General features: G+C 41.9%; 2 protein-coding genes and 1 pseudogene across 6 annotated transcripts in view; 1 reads left to right on the top strand and 2 right to left on the bottom strand.

The window, feature by feature from the left end:
- Nucleotides 1-1,162: 1,162 nt before the first annotated feature.
- On the bottom strand, nucleotides 1,163-5,267 carry LOC119193771 (annotated as a pseudogene).
- Nucleotides 5,268-5,749: 482 nt separating this feature from the next.
- On the top strand, nucleotides 5,750-6,650 carry LOC115440929. Its single transcript, XM_030165447.2, has 2 exons — nucleotides 5,750-6,053; nucleotides 6,249-6,650. Exons 1-2 carry the CDS (start codon nucleotides 6,016-6,018, stop codon nucleotides 6,529-6,531), a joined length of 321 nt encoding a protein of 106 aa, XP_030021307.2. The 5' UTR covers nucleotides 5,750-6,015; the 3' UTR covers nucleotides 6,532-6,650.
- Nucleotides 6,651-6,700: 50 nt separating this feature from the next.
- LOC115440931 (RNA-binding E3 ubiquitin-protein ligase MEX3C) overlaps nucleotides 6,701-20,144 on the bottom strand; it is a 38,025-nt gene continuing 24,581 nt past the window's right edge. For 2 of the 5 annotated variants that reach the window (XM_037447410.1, XM_030165449.2), the window contains exons 2-8: nucleotides 13,308-13,558; nucleotides 11,510-11,614; nucleotides 11,101-11,376; nucleotides 10,737-10,939; nucleotides 9,182-9,254; nucleotides 8,694-8,816; nucleotides 6,701-7,490 (exon numbers count right to left, since the gene is read on the bottom strand). In XM_037447410.1, coding sequence (XP_037303307.1) covers nucleotides 7,260-7,490; nucleotides 8,694-8,816; nucleotides 9,182-9,254; nucleotides 10,737-10,939; nucleotides 11,101-11,376; nucleotides 11,510-11,614; nucleotides 13,308-13,499 — 1,203 coding nt within the window. In that variant the 5' untranslated portion in view covers nucleotides 13,500-13,558 and the 3' untranslated portion in view covers nucleotides 6,701-7,259. The remainder of the gene's footprint in view (nucleotides 7,491-8,693; nucleotides 8,817-9,181; nucleotides 9,255-10,736; nucleotides 10,940-11,100; nucleotides 11,377-11,509; nucleotides 11,615-13,307; nucleotides 13,559-20,144) is intronic. The other 3 variants (XM_030165448.2, XM_030165451.2, XM_030165450.2) reach the window with 3 other exon arrangements.

Genomic DNA, 20,144 nt, shown 5'->3' with positions numbered 1-20,144 from the left:
CAGTGTACAATTACAACTATGCCAGTGAGGCAATCATATTATGTAATTATGAAATGTATGGGAGTAAGGATCGATATCGCTCTTCTTAACACTGATTGGACTTCTACTTGATTTTGTGGAAGCTTAGTTTTAGAATCTTTATTAGAACGAAGTCCGAACTTATACTGTGAAAATCTGATCTTTCCTAAGGGTTATAATTTTTATAGAGATGCTTTCCCTATTTTTAAGCTTACACTGAGATAATTGAAAGATGATTAAATTATCACAGAAAGTAGCTTTTAGTATAACCTATTTAAAGTATAAAATGCCGGTATCTTATATGAGACATGAGATGCCGGTGTCATAATATAATAATATTGAAAAAATATATTTTCGAGACTCCTCCCAACTCATCAAAACACCAACATAGCCGAATACGCCTTACCAGAGGCAGATTAGAGCATTGGGGCACAGCTTGTTGAGTGACACAATCATGAGAGCACAGACTAATCAAATATGTATTATATGTAATGCCACTAATGAAGACTCGTCCCACCACTTTTTGAGCGAGGGTGTCCCAAATACCAACACCGAACAACACAAATAATAAAATTGATGTAAACCATCTTTTTGCATCAATCGTTACGATCTTTCGTGATTAGCCTATTTATCATAGTAAGCGATTAAGGAAATATTGATGTTATTATCTATAGACTACTTTTATTTTAAATAAAAGTAGTCCACAGATACTGCTATTGTTTACTTCAGTAGATCACCATGTTCTTCACTGCTTGAAAAAGTCCAAGCTGAACATGAAAAAGCAATCAGGCAGGCAGACATTTTCATTACTTGCGGGTATTTTTTCGTGCTATATAAATAGAAAAGGGGAAATAAGTGGGGATCGGGAGGTGCAAGTTATTTTTTTTCAGGTCTATGTGATAATGTAAACATTTAAGGATTGACGTCCACCCTACGCGACGGACCAACCCGAGCTGAGCGGTGGTCAGCAAGGCAAAGCAAAATCAGCCTTTAACATGGTAAAAAAATAATTATTGTTTTTTTCAACTGTTCGTCTTATAAGTTACCCAGAATATTATCATAATTATTTCTTGCATAAATAAAAGGTTTAAAATTAAAATAAATTGAAATATGTGAAATTCTTAGAATTATTAAATTAAATAAATACAAGTATATATTAAATATATTTTGTCGTTTATATTATATTTTATCTTATTAATCTGAATATAATATTCGAAAGCAAGCTGCAGTTGAAATAAAACAGCGATAGGGCTCAGCAACATGCCAGCCCTTGCTACACCCATTTTGGCTCACTCCTCAACATCAAGCACAAAATGCATCATATTCAAAGACAATACTGAACTGAACACACTACCCTTATCGGGTTATATTGTATGTTTAGTAAATGAATCTGTGCCAATACCTACATGGATAGAAGAGTATACAAGTGTTAAATGAGTGTGGTTCATATGTCCGGGTGCTGGTGGTGTTGGTGGTGCGGGTGGTCGGGCGGCGTGTTGTCGAGCAGACACACCCAGTCGCGCAGGCGCCGCTCGCGCGCGAACACGTCGCGGGTGAGCGCGCGCCCCCCTCCCGCGTCCCCGGCGCCCCCCACGCCGCCCGCGCCCCCCGCCGCCGAGCCGCCCGCCCATGCGCACGAGTTGCCCGGCGTCGGGCTCGCGTGGAACTTGAACGTGCGCACGTGCAGCCGCGTACTGCAACAGAACATGCATCCATTCAGACATTTGCTCGGCTGCCGTCGAGCGATATCCGAAGATAGACCCTTCATTAAATATTATGTAACACATACTCATACGGGGGTTGAGTGATCAAGTATCGGAGTTCTTGCGCTAGCCGTGCCTTCAGTCCGGGCAGCTCCGCCGTGCCGCCCGTCACCAGGATATTCTCCGCTAACGCTCTTCGAGTGTCGATGGGGCACTGCAATTAAGAAAAAAATAATTTAGGGGTAAAAAATAATGCTGCTCCTACACACACACGCGTCATGAGATACCACTGCGAATGTTCTTAACAAATTATAAAAGTAACATGCATTTCATCAAGGCAAATCCTAGTTTTGAGTCCAACATGTATACACAAATCAAATCTTTAAATTTTTTAGGGCTGTGGAGCTCAAAAGGAAGTTTTATAGGATCACTTCGTGCGTTTGGCTGTTAAGACCTTTTTCTATACTCTACCACCAGCACATCTTATCAGGCGCATGCCTTATTTAAAGCTCATGAAATATATAAAGTGATTGAAGTATACAAAGGCGCATAAGAATATAAGCCGTCGAAAGTATACTGATATATAATGACCTGCATGATACACTGCAGCACTATGTCGGGCAGGGACGCGAACTCGTTGTCCTTCGCGAAGAGCACCTCGGCGGCGAGCTCGCGCGTGCGCCCCGACACCACGATGGCGGGCCGCCGGCCCAGCGGAATACTCCACGGGCCGCGCGGGCGCGGGCGCCGCCTACCGAGCCCCAGCGCGCCGCGCGCTCGCGACTGCCCACGAAGCACGTCTTCACTGCGCGCGGACCACATGTTACAGTTCATCATTCACCAACTAGCTGGTGACTGATTAGTTGCTGTTTAATTTGGTCAGTATTAAACATTCAAAATGTAACATGAAATTCATTTTATTGTTGTTCGGCATTACTTCCTCTCTCTTGTGACAGAAAATGTAGTGTTTGTTAGTTTGACAGCGACAATGAATAATACAGCATTTTTTATAATAGTAGAGCGGTAGGGAGAAAATTTTGTTTGCTTGCTGGCATTTGAAGCAGAAGGTTTCAACTGTAATTCTGCAAATGTTGATTTGCTTTCTTACAATCAAAGTAATGATTACAAGATTGTATGAATTAATGTTTTTGATTTAGTGTTTTTTTATATTTAATCCACTTTGATTTATAAGTATTTATTATTTGTATTCTATTCCTACATAAGGAATATTATTTTTTCAATTTGTTATAATGATTTTCCTAGATGGTGAGAGTAAGATGAATTCTTTGTGAAACATAATATTATGGACTGTACATAATGCATAATTCATATTGGTGTTTGAGTTCATGATGACCACTTATATTTTTATTAAACAACTGAAACTGCAGACTTCATTAATTTTCCTTTTAATTGTATGCTTGTCACAGTAACTAATTCACAGTATGTACCTCCATTGATAATATATTTTCTTGTTCCATCCATAAACAATTTTGAAATCATTGATTTATGAGTGCTAAAATACTATTTAGAGAGTGGAGAAATCTAGCTGGTTACCTTTGATATCCTCTATAACATGGTCGGGCAGGTTGAGCGTGGTGCCGTTGTCGTCGTCGAGCAGGCGCGCGAGCTCGGCGTGTATGGCGTGCGCCGCCAGCGGCTGTGCCTGCAGCGCCTGCAGCACCACGCATGCGTGCACCACTGCAACACACATGTGGCGGTACAGTTAGCATACTCACCACCATCTCGCCAACATCAATGGAATTACGAGAAGACCTATGTAGTATTGACACAACTATAGTGATTTATCACATAGCAATCATGCAAGATGGCAATAAACGATTTTTTACTTCTTAATGAATTTGTCCTATTTTCTTGGATAAGTACACATTGATTGTAATAGTTGTATAAGAGTCTGCATTAATACATTGCTGCAGGTCATTAAAGATATTATTGTATATTTTTATTTCATAATTAAGTATGCTTTGTGACGCTTCTATTTCAATGTTAGAATAATTTTATAAGTTTGGCTCACCTGCAGCTACCTCAGCCTCTTTAGCACCAATAGATACAATTAGAGTGATAGGAGTGCCGAGAGTGAGAGCACACAGTCGGGGGCTGTCTGCCCACACCACACCAGACACCTGTGCAAACATATTGAATGTTGATTGATATAATTTACATTGAATATTTAATTCCATTAGAATTCTAATTATATGAATCCTTATTAGCTTTTTTACTATAATGGATTGATTCAAAGAATATCAAATGTTCAATATATCATAAGAATTTTTGCTTCATACAATTATATTTCACTATTTACTATTGTCAACTCTTTGTTACAGCACAGAATAATTTATTGATGTCTGTGAGTGATTAAAGCCCCAGTTCCATTTACTTTTGTGAAATGTCTTTACAAACTTTCACAAAACTCTCTGATTTATAGCAATAGTAAGATTAGGGTTAATATTTCAATGTACCTCATAATGTGTGAATAGTACTTTGGCGAGTGTTTCTCGGAAGAGTGTGGGGGTCAGCAGTGACTCCACCACAACCACTTTACGCTCCTTTGGGTTCACCAACACATGTCTGCAATAGCAAATATCTCATTTGTTAAATGTTCGCCTATGAGTTCAAATTATTTATAACTTATAGTTTCTGATTAATTGCAAAAGTATTTGATATCCTTTATTAATAATTACAGTACATACTACATACATTTTAATGAATGATTATTTCATCAGCTTTTCAATTAGTATTCACAATTCTTTTTATAATAGGTTTGGGGGGAGGGAATCATACTTATTTATTTATAAGCTATTTTGTCACCCAATGGTAATGACCAGTGCCATTCTTAGATATCTAAAATACCAAAAGAATCATTGATGTGTTGCAAGCCTTTACAGTTGGAGTATGATCTCTACTTGATTACTGCTAACTTAACATAAATACATATTTTGTGTAGGGTAACAGAGTGTAGTTATACCTGAAGTATAGTGTGTGCAGCATGTGCACGAGGTTGTCGTAGAGCTCGTTGGGCGAGCTGTACTCGTGCACGCGCTTGTAGCGCCGCTCGGTGGCGCACCAGAACTCGGAGCGCACGATGCACCGCGGCGCCGCCTCGCCCGTGAAACCGAACCTTCACACACACACCAACCACCATTATACTACTTAAATGGTTTACGTATTATTAGCAATATTTTTGAATAAACGAAACTCGGTAAACTATAAAACTAAATAAAAAATGATATTTTCTTGGTGATACTAATCCAGTTCACTTTATAGACTGTAGTTTTCAATGATAATTTGCATTTGTTTTTGTTGCACTGCAAGGGTAGTCAGTCACTCACTTGGTGTACTCGGTGCCGAGGTCGAGCACCACCGCTTGCTTCTCCTGTATCAAAGCTATACCCTCATACAGAGCCATCGTTCACAACTTTTTCAGTACTTTGTTAACATATTTTCACTATAACAAAACAGAAATTATTTACTCCGAAGAAAACGCCGGATGACATCACAATATCTTCCGAAATATGGACTGTCAATGTCATTTTTGACATCCGTCAGCTTAATTTTTTTTTTTGGTTTGATTTACTCCTTAAGGAGAAGGCAAAGGCTCTCAGCCATACAGCCTAACCGTCAGCTTAATATCAGTCGTCAGCTCAGAACAATGACAAGCATGCTTGTTCTTGTTCTGAGGTCGTCAGCCACGATTTTAGTGCAGTATGACCAAGAATTTTACAAATAATATACCTAATATAACCAGCAATGTGTCACACCTAGTATTTATTATTTATTTTTTTCAATTAGAACGGATAAACCAATTACACCAATTAACTTAATAATAACAACATATAACTATAGTAAAATATGAAAAAGTAAATAATGTACTTAATAAGAATGTCATTTATATTGGAAGTATTCCTATTACACATACCATACCGCTTAAATTTTGAAATATTTAATTTTTTTGTTATACTGTTTTGTATTTATTATTTTTTATTTTTTTTTGTCGCAAAATAGAAAATGATCTCAGGAACGACAGCTGCAAAATTAAGTTTCCGCTTCTATAATAATCTATTTGTCATGTAGACATAATATCTTGCTATTTTATTGTTATTAAATATTTTAGGCCTATCTTTTGTAAATTTTCTGTGTAGTATCGGATTTGGTTTTTTTTCTAGTTTTACTCTTTTTAATAGTCTTTCATCATGACAACACATTGATAGAAAGTCAATTTATATATGTATTTAGTTTTATATTTTTGTTTTCTTTATTTATTTAGTAGTTTTCCTTTATGAAGGTAAAAACACACACCATATCTAAAGCTTTACGGTAAGATTTTTTAATGAAATATGTTAAATTGTTTACATTTAGATTTTTCATTATTTATGTCTGGATTTTATAGTGCAACGATGCATTTAACTATTATGTTTATGCAATCCATTTTTTTTACCTCTTGTCTTTATTGAAGCAACGTTTAAATTAGTGATTATTCAATCAACTCATAGTGTTATTTTTTATTTTCAGAGAATACAAATACTGCGCTCATGCCAACTTGGTTATCTCAGACATGCATGTGAGCTGTCCCGTGCCCGTAGCCCCACGTAAAGTGTCATCGCGAGTTGCTACATCTCATTCTCCTCCTTTGGCTAAGTTATTGTTGAAAGCTCAGCAGAAGTCAGAACAGTCGAAGCCGTCGTCGTGCCGCGAACCGCGGTTCCCCCCGGCTACGTCGGCGGCCGACCGGCGTCGATGCTGCGTCGGCTGCTTCGCAAAGATGATCGACTCATTTCTCAACAATTGCTCTTGACATTATGTTTGTCAAGTAAATTGACGACACATGCGATCCGGGACAGGTATAGGTTGAGGGAGGACTGAGATTGTTTGAGTAGAGATGACGATTGAAAGTAAACTATTTAAATAATTTAACTATTTATTTCATTACAAATTCCGCTATGATACATATTTACAAACATAAAAACGAATCGAAAATGTCACGGTATAAAAAATAAGCTTGAGCAGTAAAGCGGCGGCGGCGCGCGCGCGCTGTCCTGAGGAGTGGCCAGCTCTGTACGGCCGTGGCCGCTCCAGCCGGCACCACAGCGCGCGCCGCCGCCGCCGCGACGGGCGCCGCCCGTCCGTCCTCTGTCACTGCCGCGAGCGCCAGCACGCCGCCGGACCGCCCGCCCGCCCGCACACACTCCAAAGGGAATTTATTCTTACAATAAATAAATTAATACTTAATTTTAGTTAATTTCGCGGCACTCGATTGCGAATCTCTCTGTCTGAATGAGTACATTGTGTCGGCTGCTTTGATTGCGTGCGTTCAGCGCCGCAGCGCTGTGGAGTAGCGGACGGACGCGTCACGTGGTCTCATCGGAGCTGACGACTGTTTTATGTTGCAGTAAAACAGCCCAGCCTGCGGTCGCGCGGTGCCTCGGCAGTGCTCCGGCGGTGCCGTGCGGCCCGGCGCGGCGTGCTGGCGGCGGCGGCCTCCGCCACCACTACCCTACCTACACTAATTGTTCTAAATCACATTTAAATAATGGAGGTGATGAGTCGCGCCTTGAAGTTGACTATCCTCTCGGAGGTCTGCGCGATGCGGAGGATCAGGTCCTGGATGAGGTTGGCGATACCGCGGTTGGCGATGATGAACAGCCTCGTGATGGGGCCGGGCACGCCCTCGGTCAGATTGTCGCCCTTGGCGCCGCTGGCGTCGTCACCCTCACCCGCCGCGTCGCCGCTCGACGTCGAGGAGCCCGCTACCAGCTGGAACACCCAACGATATTATGTTACACTCTGATGCAACACCCACATTCACACTCAACCGGCAGACGCCTTAAGCAGATGACCGTATCTATATGGCATAATTTAATATTATCATGTTTCTTTATGTAGATTGACGTAATGTATAAATCGGTGTCGAGCGGTAACGGCCGATCTGTATCTGTGTCACGGTCAGCTAACTTGATTAATTTCACTTTCATATCGTTTGTATGAAAATTTGGTTGCTGTAAGGTAACGATATCAAGGAAATTATGTATCTAATGTATTAAAGTAGGTATTGTTCAATCGCGGGCATTACGTCAGCGGTGTAGTTATGTTGCCGGTCACGTCGCCACGTGTTGCGCCACCGGCCACCAAAAATGAACGTCACATTGTCAACAAGTCGTCATCGTACTATTGGCTAGCTTTGTTCCGCTGTTATAATATCCAGATCCGCTGAATGCAACCACTCTGTCGTCAACCGGTCGTTGTGATAGTTGCGCAATGAATGCATGAAAGTTGCAGCGCCTCGCCGATCGCTGTCTAACTCCATCTCAAATAAATTATATAATAACTACAGCTGGTGGCTGTGGCGAGGAGATCTACTTATTGGTTGCGTACGCGCATGTGCAGTGCGACGCACATTAACCACTTTCACACGACGCCGGCGCCGCTTGGTTTATTTCCATTGCCTAATAAGTTGCAATTTTGGTAATACAATTTTTTGGGCCGCTAGGTTAACATGGTTCGGTCGCCGAGGTCGTGTGTTGTGATTTACTTAAATATAAGCGTAATTACAAAATATCTACTTGCTACACTATTATGAGGTTAACTACTGAGTTTTATTAGTTCAATGTACTAAATAAGAAACTACATGGTTACTTAGAAAGGTCTATAAAATATGATTATTAAGTACTTTAGCTCTGATGAATTCACTGCACCTATGGTATGGAACATCGAAAATCATCTGCAGAACTACAAGACTACAGAAGGGGAGAAGAGGCAAGGAAATGAGGGTAGGTAATATTAGCTCGTATATCTAGAGTTATGTGTTAAGATCAACGATTACGTGAAAAGTCTACGTGTGTGGTTGCAGCGGTTGATTAGTGTAGGGCGGGTCTGCGGGTGGTCGCCCGACGCCGCTCCGACGCGCCGAAGTGTTCCTCAAGCTGACGTGTGCGCTACTGTAGGTGGGTATGTGTGTACTTGTGGGTCGTTGGGGTCCAGGGTGGCGGTGTGCGAGGCAGTCAGCCCCACGTTTAGCGAGTCGGTGCCGGCGAACAGACGGAACGCCGAGCCGGCCGCGCGGGCCACTGACTCCGCCGGCCGCTGCAAATAAACCTTATAACTGAAGCGCTGCTCGCTGGACTCGCCTCGTGCGGTACCGTACCAACTGTACTCGATCCACTGTGTGAAAGCTCCTCAGACAACACACTGTATACTGGAACACTGGGCTAGCCTGACGCCACACTTGTACAATGTATAGGATGTAATATATCATTCGGAAAGTTAATCAAGAAAACAGAAAGCAGACTGATAGAAGATATTATTATGGTTAAGAGAAAGTTATTGGTTGTAGTATTGAGTTAATTTGCTTGGATTTTGTATCGACATGATTAAATAAAGTATTATTGGAATTGTATAAAATGTATCTGGCCCAAAAGTTGTGAATGACGAGGAGAGGTTGTACTCACTCTGATGATGTCGAAGAGGAAGTTGCCGGATCCGCCGCCGGAACCGCCTCCGCTGCCGCCGAAGCTCAGGAACCTTTAACACACACAGAACGTAAGCTCAAGGCACCCATGAACAGTCTAGAGGCAGCTTGTTCGGTCCGTAAAACCATTTCTGCTTTCAATCGCAGATCACAAATAACAGTACAAATTTGTAAATTGATCGCTTCGAAAAACGAACTCAACATATTATATTATACTACCTATGTACTTTGTTTATCTGAAAAATAGTTTCAAATTCTTTATTCATAACTCAGGTGTAATGTATGAGCCGTGCAGATGTAGGTATTTTAGGTTTCATAATAAGTGATAGTTGTGACATTTTATTGTTTTTCCTTTCACCGGTGGGCTTCATTTTGGCATTTATTAATTGCCGAATAAATCTCTAATCTTTGTAAATGTGTTATGAGACTTGACGCGTCTGCAATAGGAAACCTGCGTGATAGTTATTTATTGCTTATTATTTTACAACAGGACTTGCAGGAAGTAAAATCCTTAAAGAAACTACTTTAACCAATATTTAACTACCTATAAGGCCTTATAGTTTTATAACATTATTTATCATTCGTGAGGATTATATTATTACCGAATTCACCTTACTAAAACAGATAAATTACATAGCCTTTCAGCTCTATTGTAAAATACTTAATAATCATTAGGTAGGTAATATTGGTAATTTTATTCACGTGGGACAAATGATATGAGTGGGTTATTGTATGACATTGTACTCGTACGTACAATATGATCTGAGATGCGATCTCTAGAATGTATGCGGGAACTATTAACAACTGTTCGACATAATGTCTCACGGCGGTTGCGCCAGCGCAGCGCGCTCGCCACGCACGCCGAATGGAAACGTGCGAATTGAACAACGAGCAAAAAATCAATCGCTGTTATCTCGCGCCTATTGTGCGGTGCGCCCGCTGTCGCCGTGCTGTTGCGGCAACCAACAAACAATACGAAGCCTTTCTCGGCACGGTTTAATATTTGCATCGTTTCAGCGACACGTACTTAACAGGTGCTGAAAATCGAAAGTAATATAAAAGATATCAGATTACGACATGATCTCGCCTTGTGTAAGAATTACCGCGCTTGGTGTCGGTGGGCGGTGTGCGGGGTACCAGGGGCGGCGGGGGGGACCCGGCCCGGCCCGAGCGCTGCTCACTACAGGGAAATGATAGAGGCGATGCTTATCTCCTATTACGTGAAGCAACGTAATAACAATCATACCCTTATATGGCTAGAATTTCACTGCAACTGCCAATTAAATCGCATGCGCGACATACTGGCGCCCTAGTATTCAGGAAAAAATAGACAGTTTTTCGGTCAAGTTCATGTTAATATCAATTAAGGCACATTTACATATAAAAAATTTGTAAATGATGTATCAATGTAAGTAGTCAATGAGTGTCGGCGTCAGTAGTTTGCTGGTTTAGTATCATGAATGAGTACGAGTATGCTGGTGCTGTGTAGACGTGAGATGGTGTCGTGTGTTGGAGCGAGTGTGACGTGATACAACCTCTTATTCCTGTTCTCCTCGCTGTTGTCCGCGTCGTCGAGTGAGATCTCGTCGATGGCGGCGGTTTGGGCAGCGGTTTGCTGGTCCTCGCTGGCGGCTACCTGCTGGTCGGATCCGGGTGCCCCCTCGCCAAAAGCGACGCGAACCTCCGCCTGCTGCGACTCGGCGCCAGACAACAGCTGGTTCTCCTCGGCGAGCGCCGTCTGCAAGCAGTCACAAGAGTCAGCGCGGGCTATGGCGGCCGGCAATGATCGATGGCGTGACGATGCGTGAGGTGACGATGTCATGCAATGGAGATGACATGGACGATGGACGCACTGCCGCCCCAAGGCAGGCTGGGGTTAGTGCGAGAGGTCGTCCATACCGGCAAGAAGAAGAGCGCGCGCTTGCGACGCTCCAGTTCGGGCTCAGGCGCGTCCGTGCTGCTATCGGTAGTAGTGCTGGTAGTAGTGGTAGTGGTGGTAGTGGTGACGACGGCGTCATCGTCGTCATCGTCATCATCGTCTAGCTCTATGGTGCCGCCGCCACCGTTAATGGTGCCCCCAGCGGAGCGGTTGCCGCCCAGGAAGGCGCGCAGGAATATCGGGCCAAACGTTTGGAGCACGAAACCAGTAATCTGCTGTACCTTCTGTTCGATTATCTAGAACATACACCGCCCTTAGCAACTAGCTCACGGCCTGCGGAACAATAGCACACAAGTCAATCTGTTACTAGACTAGAAGACGCGCCGGCGGCGGCGTGGCCGCGCGGCAAGGCGGGACAGAGAGCGTTACCTGTGTGAGCGTGGGGAACAGTTGCCGCAGGATGCCGATGGTCCTCTTGTTTCTCTCGCTCAGTTCGGAACCGGGCGCGCCCAGATTCAGCGTCGCGAGAGTTTCCTGCAATCACACACATACAAAAATTTAGACAAGGAATTAAACAACATTTTGTCACTTATAGTTATTTAGTAATTTAAAATAATAACGTGTTCTAAAATTTGGCGGACAATTAATAGCCATCGATATTTTATCACGAAGGGATATAATAATATTATTATGTTAAGATCGAACATAATAATAACGAGCGTAATGAACTTCACTGACAGTCGATAGTCGGCTTTGGGAGCCATCATGCTGTACTTTATACCAAACTATTAAATAAACACGGCTATTGGTTACAAGGATTAGAAACAAGAGACAAATTGTCGCAGCAGTGACCATGCTCCGTGGGTCAAGTGAAGCTCGCTCGAGAGCCTCACTAGTTGCAACACTTCGTGCCACGGCGCAGAACAACGCCCGCTGGAGATGCGAAGATGCGGGATTGAATTAGGTAATTTTGGAGAACAATTGCGTCCTCTAACCGGTAATAGCTGACCCGCGGGGCGCGGCCTCGGCGGGGCCGGTGTGGCGCGAACAATGACTCGAATAGGTATTCTCATAGCAAACTGCGGTTATTAGGCAATTATTATATTGATGGATCGCAGTAATTATGCGTCGAGCACGCGACTGCCTCGCACACATACCAGTGTTGTAATACGATACTTGCATTAAACGTATTTGTATGAGACATCTAAACATGGGTGCTATTTATGTTCATCAACTACAGCAAAGATGCTAGTAAGCTCATCCACGCGACACTACCACTCATATGTAGCATCTCTTGGACTCTTCAACAGCTCGGGTACAAATTCATATGGATAATGAAACCACTTATAATAAACTCCAGCGTCGTATGTCGACATTTCTGCTTGAACACACAATTAACTAAACCGGTGGTCACGTAACTGTTGCGACACCGCGCGATGGCAAAAACAGTTTGAATCGGGAACATGTACGTGTAATGTGTCCACACTATTTGTCCGTCTGACCAGTATCCTAGCGATATTAACTAGAACAACAGTAAGCAAAAAGACAAACACATATGTGAAAGTTGTTGAAAGGGCGGGCAGATTTCATTTTACATTTTCCTTCTCCGATACTAGTGACTTTAAAATAGCTAAGTGGTATAACCACACGTCGAGCCACCGTTACTGTATGCCTGAACATTCACTTCTTGTTATGCTGTCGAAAACTGTGACGAGCTAGCGCATACGTCTTAAACTACTAATCTGGTCAGGCTGCTATTCTTTGTACCTACTACCTTAAATATTATCAGATAACCTATTTGCTTGCTCGTCTCCTCCCTGTGGACAATATGAATGAATTCCGTGTGATGGCGCGGTGTAGCGAGTCCGTTGCTTCATTACATACATAACGATCAGTGCGCGTTCGTGTGCGTGTTATTTTGAATGCGTACCACATTGCACAACGCTATCTGAGGAAAATGGATGGAAAGTGTTTATACAATGACGCAACTGTATATTGCCTCCTCGTTTGTTTAGTTTCAGCATGGACTGTGAGCTACTAGGTCCCGACCGATCCTCAGACCTGAAGTAATTTTGCAGAGGATTTAACGAAGTATTTATTTCACCGCAGAATTTGTTTAAAATCTAAAATAGGGAACATTTTGTCCAGCTGGCTACCACTATAAAATAGTGGTAATGTAAGCCCTGTTCAAAATGCGTGGGCTTATTCCCATATAAGATGGCATTACCTGTGCGCTGGCGGCGGGCGCGATGATCTCAATAATCTCTGGTCTGTCGTCGGCGGAGGGGTCGGGGACGGGCGCGGGCGCAGGGTCGGGCACGGGCGCGGGCTCGGGCGCCGGGTCGGGGCCGGGCGCGGGCGCGGTGTACACGCCGGCTACTGCCACTAGCGCCAATAGGAATAGTGATGACCTCATCATGTGCTTTGGTACTCCTCACTGCTTACTTCTTCTTCTCGAACTTGTGGACGTTAAGTCACCTGCACAAAGAACCATGTTACTCACAAGTGTCGACTCTACATCCCAACAGACGCTTGAACTGCATTATAAAGACCCTTTTCAGTTTTTCTATAAAAAAGAAAAAATATTTTATAATATTCTAAAATATGTACGTCGCTTTTAACTCTGTAATGCAGTTCAAACATATGTTAAGTTGATTAAATATCGGTGTTGTACCCGCACATATGTGTGTATGTGTGTGTCTATGTATAATTGTCAGGATTTTGTTGCAATTTATAATATTTTTAAATGTGTACAATGAGCTATTATAAAGTCTCTACTAGTCCTTAGATAAGCCATAGTATTTTAAGTAGGCCGTGTTGTACAGCCTAGATGCCTGAAGGAATCACCGCAGTTTTGCCCGATGAGCCTGACTTGAGTGTCGTCAATTGATAACAAGCTTTAGTTTTAGATTAGTTTGCTGTAAGTGTAGCGGCACTCATCACGAATAATTCGTACCTATAATAGCGCTTACATCGCCTAAGACAGTGAAACGTCCTGCAAGCAGTTCTAACTCGTCATATTGTATGCGTGAGCCGTACGCAATATTGTGCAAGCGCACGCGCGCGGCCCGCGCCTCACACGCGCCTCGCCCGCTCCCTAGCGACCGCAGCGGGAATAAACAGATACGTTTTCCTTGACATTTTCTATTCTTAATATGTAGTACATAGTATCAGGCCTTTATCCCTTTTTGATATATGTAACAGTAGCGAAGGGTGGAATTTTCCGAAACGTAATTCGACACAACATATTAGTTACTAATATGCATAAATGTGGTCTGCAAATTGTTCTAATTATAATTAGATTTGACATAAATTACGAAAGGGACGCCGGCACGAATCGGGTTATATGGAGGCTTCGTCATGGTGTAAGTTGTATTACACCCACATCATGCGGGCTAGCTTGCAATAATAGAGGGCTAGCCTACTATTTATAGGGTATATTTTCACACTGTGGGCTAAAACTAAAATAGAAAACCGAATGTCAGTTTATCCGACTCGGGGCCGTAGAACCTGAGACCTCAGCATGGTAGTCGTATTCAACTACTCCACGGAAATAGTCCTACTATACCCTTATTGAAATGACGATAAAGTAAATGAAGTTGACTGGTTGGTACCTAATGTTAGCTTTGCCAGTTAAAGTATTTGTCATAGGGTTTAAAGGCCATGGATTTTGTTTACTGCGTGCAAGTGTTATCGTTAGTTGATTGTTTTACGGCTATTTATAGACAGTTCAACGATCGCTTGCGGTAATTAAACTCAGGGATTTTATATATAATTTGATTCACCGCATTATGCCGGCATCTACCGTAGTGTCGGCCCGCGCAACCGCAGCGTACTTACAGCAACTACTTGTAATTACTGTACATTATATTCAACTAATTACAGTGCTCGTGAACAAATCATGCAGCTAGCGAGGGCGCGTCCTCCCTCGCCTGTATGGGTGTGTGTGTGTAACTCATAACTGGTCCGTTTTGTAACTCGATTAATGTCGAAACGTGAGCGCTTTAATAAAACATTAACATGTTGGGGTTCTCTAGGTCGCACACACACACTCAAACACTCATATAATTACAGCACATACAAGTTAAATTTAGCCTTTACGGCTATATGGTGTTACAACTTGTTACTTGTGCATAATTTTGAAAATGTATATAAAAAGTGAGGGTCGTTCGGTAGTCGGTGCTGTTTACCTATTTAAATTAATGAATATTCATGACAATATTTAGATTTGATATTTTTTGCAGGCAGTACGCAGGCGCACACGCGTGTAATAAGCATCGGTAATGAAGACAATATGAGTTGTTATGTATTAAGGTTGGTGGCGTGCGCCACGCGCTTGATTGCGGTCCGTGTTCCAGTGGGTTGCACTCACTTTGTATGTTATACCCCACGGTACTGCGCCGAGCTGTACAGACGTGGAGCTAGACGTGGCACATCCACCAAACATTGTATTGGCCGAAGCTTTGCTTTTAGTATACCTCTCATGCTTGAGTGCAAATGTAAAATTATAATTTTTCAGTAAAAAGAAGGTATTGTAAATACATTGATAGGATGAGGCCAAACTGTTCCCTAGGGGTTTAAGTAATTTGTTTCTCTTGCGCGTTTCTGCGAGTTGAGTTTAGAACTAACTATGACCCTTCTCAGTCCCGTAGGATCTTTCTCACATAAAAGGATTCGTAGTTTTTAAGTAATTCTTCATTACGGCTACGAAAGAGCGTTGCTGCTGCAGTGAGAGTAATTGTAGTGAATTACGTGTCGGAGCCTCGGCGTACCTGATTTTATAAACCTAATTAATGATCCACCTCGAACAGCGTCGCATCCACGTTAATGGGCAACATTGCTTCCAGATTTTTATTCTTCTTACTTTGTCGGAACCTTGTTGTGGTGTAATATGATTAGCAGACACCCAAATATAAATGTCTTCATCCCTTTTACATTTTAAGACCACGAACGTAAGCACGATTTCTCTAAGTATTGAATTTACTCGTTTAGTGGCTTTCCTCTGTAAAATTGCGGACAAAAATTTACAATATAATGTACGACATAGCGAATTGCATGGCGCCTCTCAGAAGCGATTCGTGATTATTTTTTCTCATTCTAAAATAACATTACGAAATACCTTCAAGTAGAATTGCTTATTTTTAATGATCAATCAATAAATAGTAATTCAGAAGTACGTAATAACGAGGTCAAAGCCGTCAACACAAACCGGATCAGCGCCAGCCTAATATTAAATGTTTGGTGCAACTTTTAACCGTTGAAATTGGTTTAGTTTCCTGCGAGTTGGTTTTACACAGGTGACGTCTAGTTAGCGTGTACCACAGGTTTGTGTCAATAAGGTTCAAAGTGTCGTCTAAAGAACCAAACATAATCGATTTTATCCATAAACATGGTAATTCTAATGAACAAAACTACTTTAACACCCCATACATTACAATAAAAACACTAAGCAAATATTAGTACATGCTGAATACATTTAAATCAGGATATTAAACTTTTCCCTATGTTTGTAAAGAAGGTGTCGATACTTTTCCCATATTTGCTCTAAAGTATAGAGGACGCATTATCGAAGGCCCATTAACACTTTCTCGATATAAACGTGTTCGTGAGAACCTCTCATGCTCACTCGCGTTCATCCGATCACTCGATTACGAATTAATATAAAGATGCAATAGTTGCACGCCGCGGCCTTGTACCAAAGTTCAACACGTCTCTCTCAAAACAGCTATTTCGATAATGTAATATTATGCAAATAGTTATAAATCGCTCCATTTGAGAAAAAATATTTCGCAAGCACTCATTCAATGCTCGCTGCTCGCTGAACGAGTAGCGGACTCGCGGCCACACTCACATATAACTTGGGATTGTATACTCGGACAAAATCATGTTAATTTTGACCTTTAATTTATTAAACAAACTTATTGAAACACATCACCTTGCTCAAGGTGCCTGTCTAGACTAACTGACAGCCATCATTTAGGATTTACTTAATGCATAGAATTACGATTGCAAAATGCATGCCTTTACGTACACACGTGGCAAAATACTGTGGCTGAACATTTTCGCGTTACACCCTGTCGCGAACAATGCTGAATTAAGTTTTGATTACAAATGGGGTTGGATTTCAATCACTTAGTAAATTCCGCGCGATATCTTTAAAAAGGGTTTGGCAAATGCTTTGCCCATGTTCGGGATTGGGTAAATGATGTTCTAGATAATAGTGTCCTTTATATAAATTAGTGTTTGATATAAATATCGCCTCACTTATGTGGGCGGCGTGTTAATGCTCTATACGCACACACGCTGTAATATATGAGTTAGTGCGGGTGTGTGTGTTTGTGCAGTCGACGGAATATAGATCGTAATCGTCGCTATATTATGTCCAAATCTAAAGCAAATTAGCATTTTGATCGCGTTATTTTCGCAACATTTTGCCCCACACTATGCTAATACCATTACTGCAGTAGATAAGTGTTGTTTGGAGGCCCTTAGCTATGCGTCGAGGTCGCGAGAGCCTTCACCCGCCCCTGCACCCCGCACACCCGCCCACGCCCCTAACTACTGCGCTTTATCACCTTTTATAGAGTTCGTGTTGAAATTAATTTCGCAAATTGTGATAGAATGAACAAATATCGCGAAAACTTTAAATTACAAATAATCGCGGCGTGAAGCGATACCGCGGCGAGTTGGTGTCGGCAACACGCGCCGCGCTTGTACACGAAGATGCTCTACTTAGCGCGTAATGCCTTCCTCTAGGGATTTTCCAAACAACATTTTTTAATACAATTCAGTACCTACATTTGGTTCACACCCGACAAATCGCAGTAAAGGGTATGTCCTGTTAAAGGATGCTAACACTATTGTTTTAATGAAGTTGCTGCCAAAAACGAATATCATACTCTGCACCGGTGTCGCACGTGTCGCGAGTCACCGACGCATTGCCCGTGACTGAGTAATGACAGGGCGTTCCGTTGTCGCGGTGTGACTATAATTACCGCGCCGCGTGTCGCGGGACACTGTCGCCGCAAAGATCTCATTGTCACCCAAGCACGTGGGTTAACATTGTATCACGGTTATTATGTATGCTCTCACTTGGATACAAATGCCAAATTAGCTGTGTTATATTTACCTACGAGTATATACTACTATAGCGCTAATTTCATTTGTTAACTAACTAATCTCAAACTTAATTCCAAACTTACACAATCTATCACCGAGACTGTTCGCTTTCTACAAGGAAAACTTCCAACTGGTCCGAACAGTCACCGCGTCGAGTTTGCAAATACTTATTAAAATAAATTCTGACCAATGTCAACTGAATACTGATTATAATTACTGGCGAATATTTCTGTGTAGAATTTAGTATCCTATTAATTATGAGATATTGATTTGAATTTCTTTTTAAATATTTATAATTTTTTGCTTAATATAATTAAGCAAAATTTGCATTTATATTCGCATAATCTATTTTAAAAATATGTAATATACATTTGAATTTATATTAAATTATGTTAGACGTCGGTATTTAAGAGTATTACACCAGCAAACTGTTGTATTGTGTAACTAGAATAGAGCAAAATCATAATTCTATATAATTAACTAATTACTAACAACATGTCCATTGTATTTATATGAATGTAAACATGTAGAAGGACGTTAAGATTAGAACAAAAAATAATGTAATTTTCTACTTGTAACAAAACTGTTGCAATTAATGTATAATACATATTTACTATATCATTCTTTGTATATCTTGAGGTTTGAGATGATAGGTTTCCAATTGGAGAGCTTACATTGCGTTACCTAGAAATATCAATAGGCTCGTGCTTCTGTTATCGACGGGACGGAAACAAACTCTACAAACAGATGGAAAGCGAAAGCCCGACACACGTGGACGTTTATAAATACGTATTTTTGTTATGTATGATTATTGTAAACATTCAATTTATTTTAATGTGCATAGTTATGAATGCTGAACCAGTTCCAAGTGTAGATGAGCGCGGCGCGTGCGCATTGTCCGCGGAGTCACGCGGCCGGCCGGCACACCAGACGAATGTCATCCACTCGCAGTGGCGTAATGATTTTATAATATTAGTTGTTAACATCGAGCATTGTATGAGATAATGGAGAGGAACAATTTCCTCTCATTACGGATGTGTAGGTAATAACAACTCTTACGAGACGAAGTTACTCGCTGTTTGGCATTGAACATTACATTGAATTACTAGAATGTACTCGAGTGTTGACCCAACCGACGGTGAAACAGACAAGACTAACATACCATGTCGTTTGTATACTTACGTTTTTAATTCCCGAAGGGGTAAGCAGAGGCGCAACTGGTGCACCCACTTTCCAACGTGCGTATTCCGTCCCATGATGTGATAGGGGGCGATATATCGGACACAAATTCCAAACTCCAGGCTAATATCTAATAGAAAAACGCAATCTCACTATACCTGACCCAGGCATCGAACTCGAGACATCAGCACTGCAGTCATACCGTAATACAACTAGACCACAGATGCGGTTATGTGTATTAAAAAAAAAATAAAAGAATAACTATATTATTGTTATGGTATGATATATTACATCCCGTAGATTGTGTCGGTATGCGAGAGGAAGTGTTGTGTTGCGCTGAACGAACGAGTCGGTGTTGTAACTGTAAGCGCCGCGCTAACGTAATTGTATCGCGACGGACGCGTCCGCGCCGCGCCCGATCGTTGCTTCACCCGCAGCTCCACCGGATCGCGCCGGAACCTGCACACGTCGGCGCCGGCTCCGAGCTAATTTATGTGGCGCGTATGGGTGACTCGTGGCTTTTCCGCGGTGATTGTTGATGCCACGTCGCAACCTCGTGTTGCAAACTGCCGAATTAGTTGCGAACGTTGGCTCATCGCGCAAAGGTATTTTTGTTATTAGCTAAATGTAAATTTTTATGGTTTTGTTACTCGACAATAAAGTTTCGTATAAACGTGCGCCTTCATAATTTATTAGTGTAACATTAGGGGCAATAAACACCGCGAATATTGTGCAAGCGCGCGGTCTCACTTTTATGACTACCGCG

Source organism: Manduca sexta, chromosome 6 (assembly GCF_014839805.1).
Source record: "Manduca sexta isolate Smith_Timp_Sample1 chromosome 6, JHU_Msex_v1.0, whole genome shotgun sequence".
NCBI lineage: Eukaryota > Metazoa > Arthropoda > Insecta > Lepidoptera > Sphingidae > Manduca > Manduca sexta.
The sequence above is the reverse complement of the archived record's forward strand: the minus strand, read 5'-3'. Positions and strand labels throughout refer to the sequence as shown.

Bases quoted from the DNA above. Each gene is read 5' to 3' on its own strand.
- LOC115440929 (XM_030165447.2), top strand. From the start codon at position 6,016: ATGAAGGTAAAAACACACACCATATCTAAAGCTTTACG. The intron at 6,054-6,248 runs GTAAGATTTTTT...TTTTATTTTCAG, and splicing joins ACCATATCTAAAGCTTTACG to AGAATACAAATACTGCGCTC.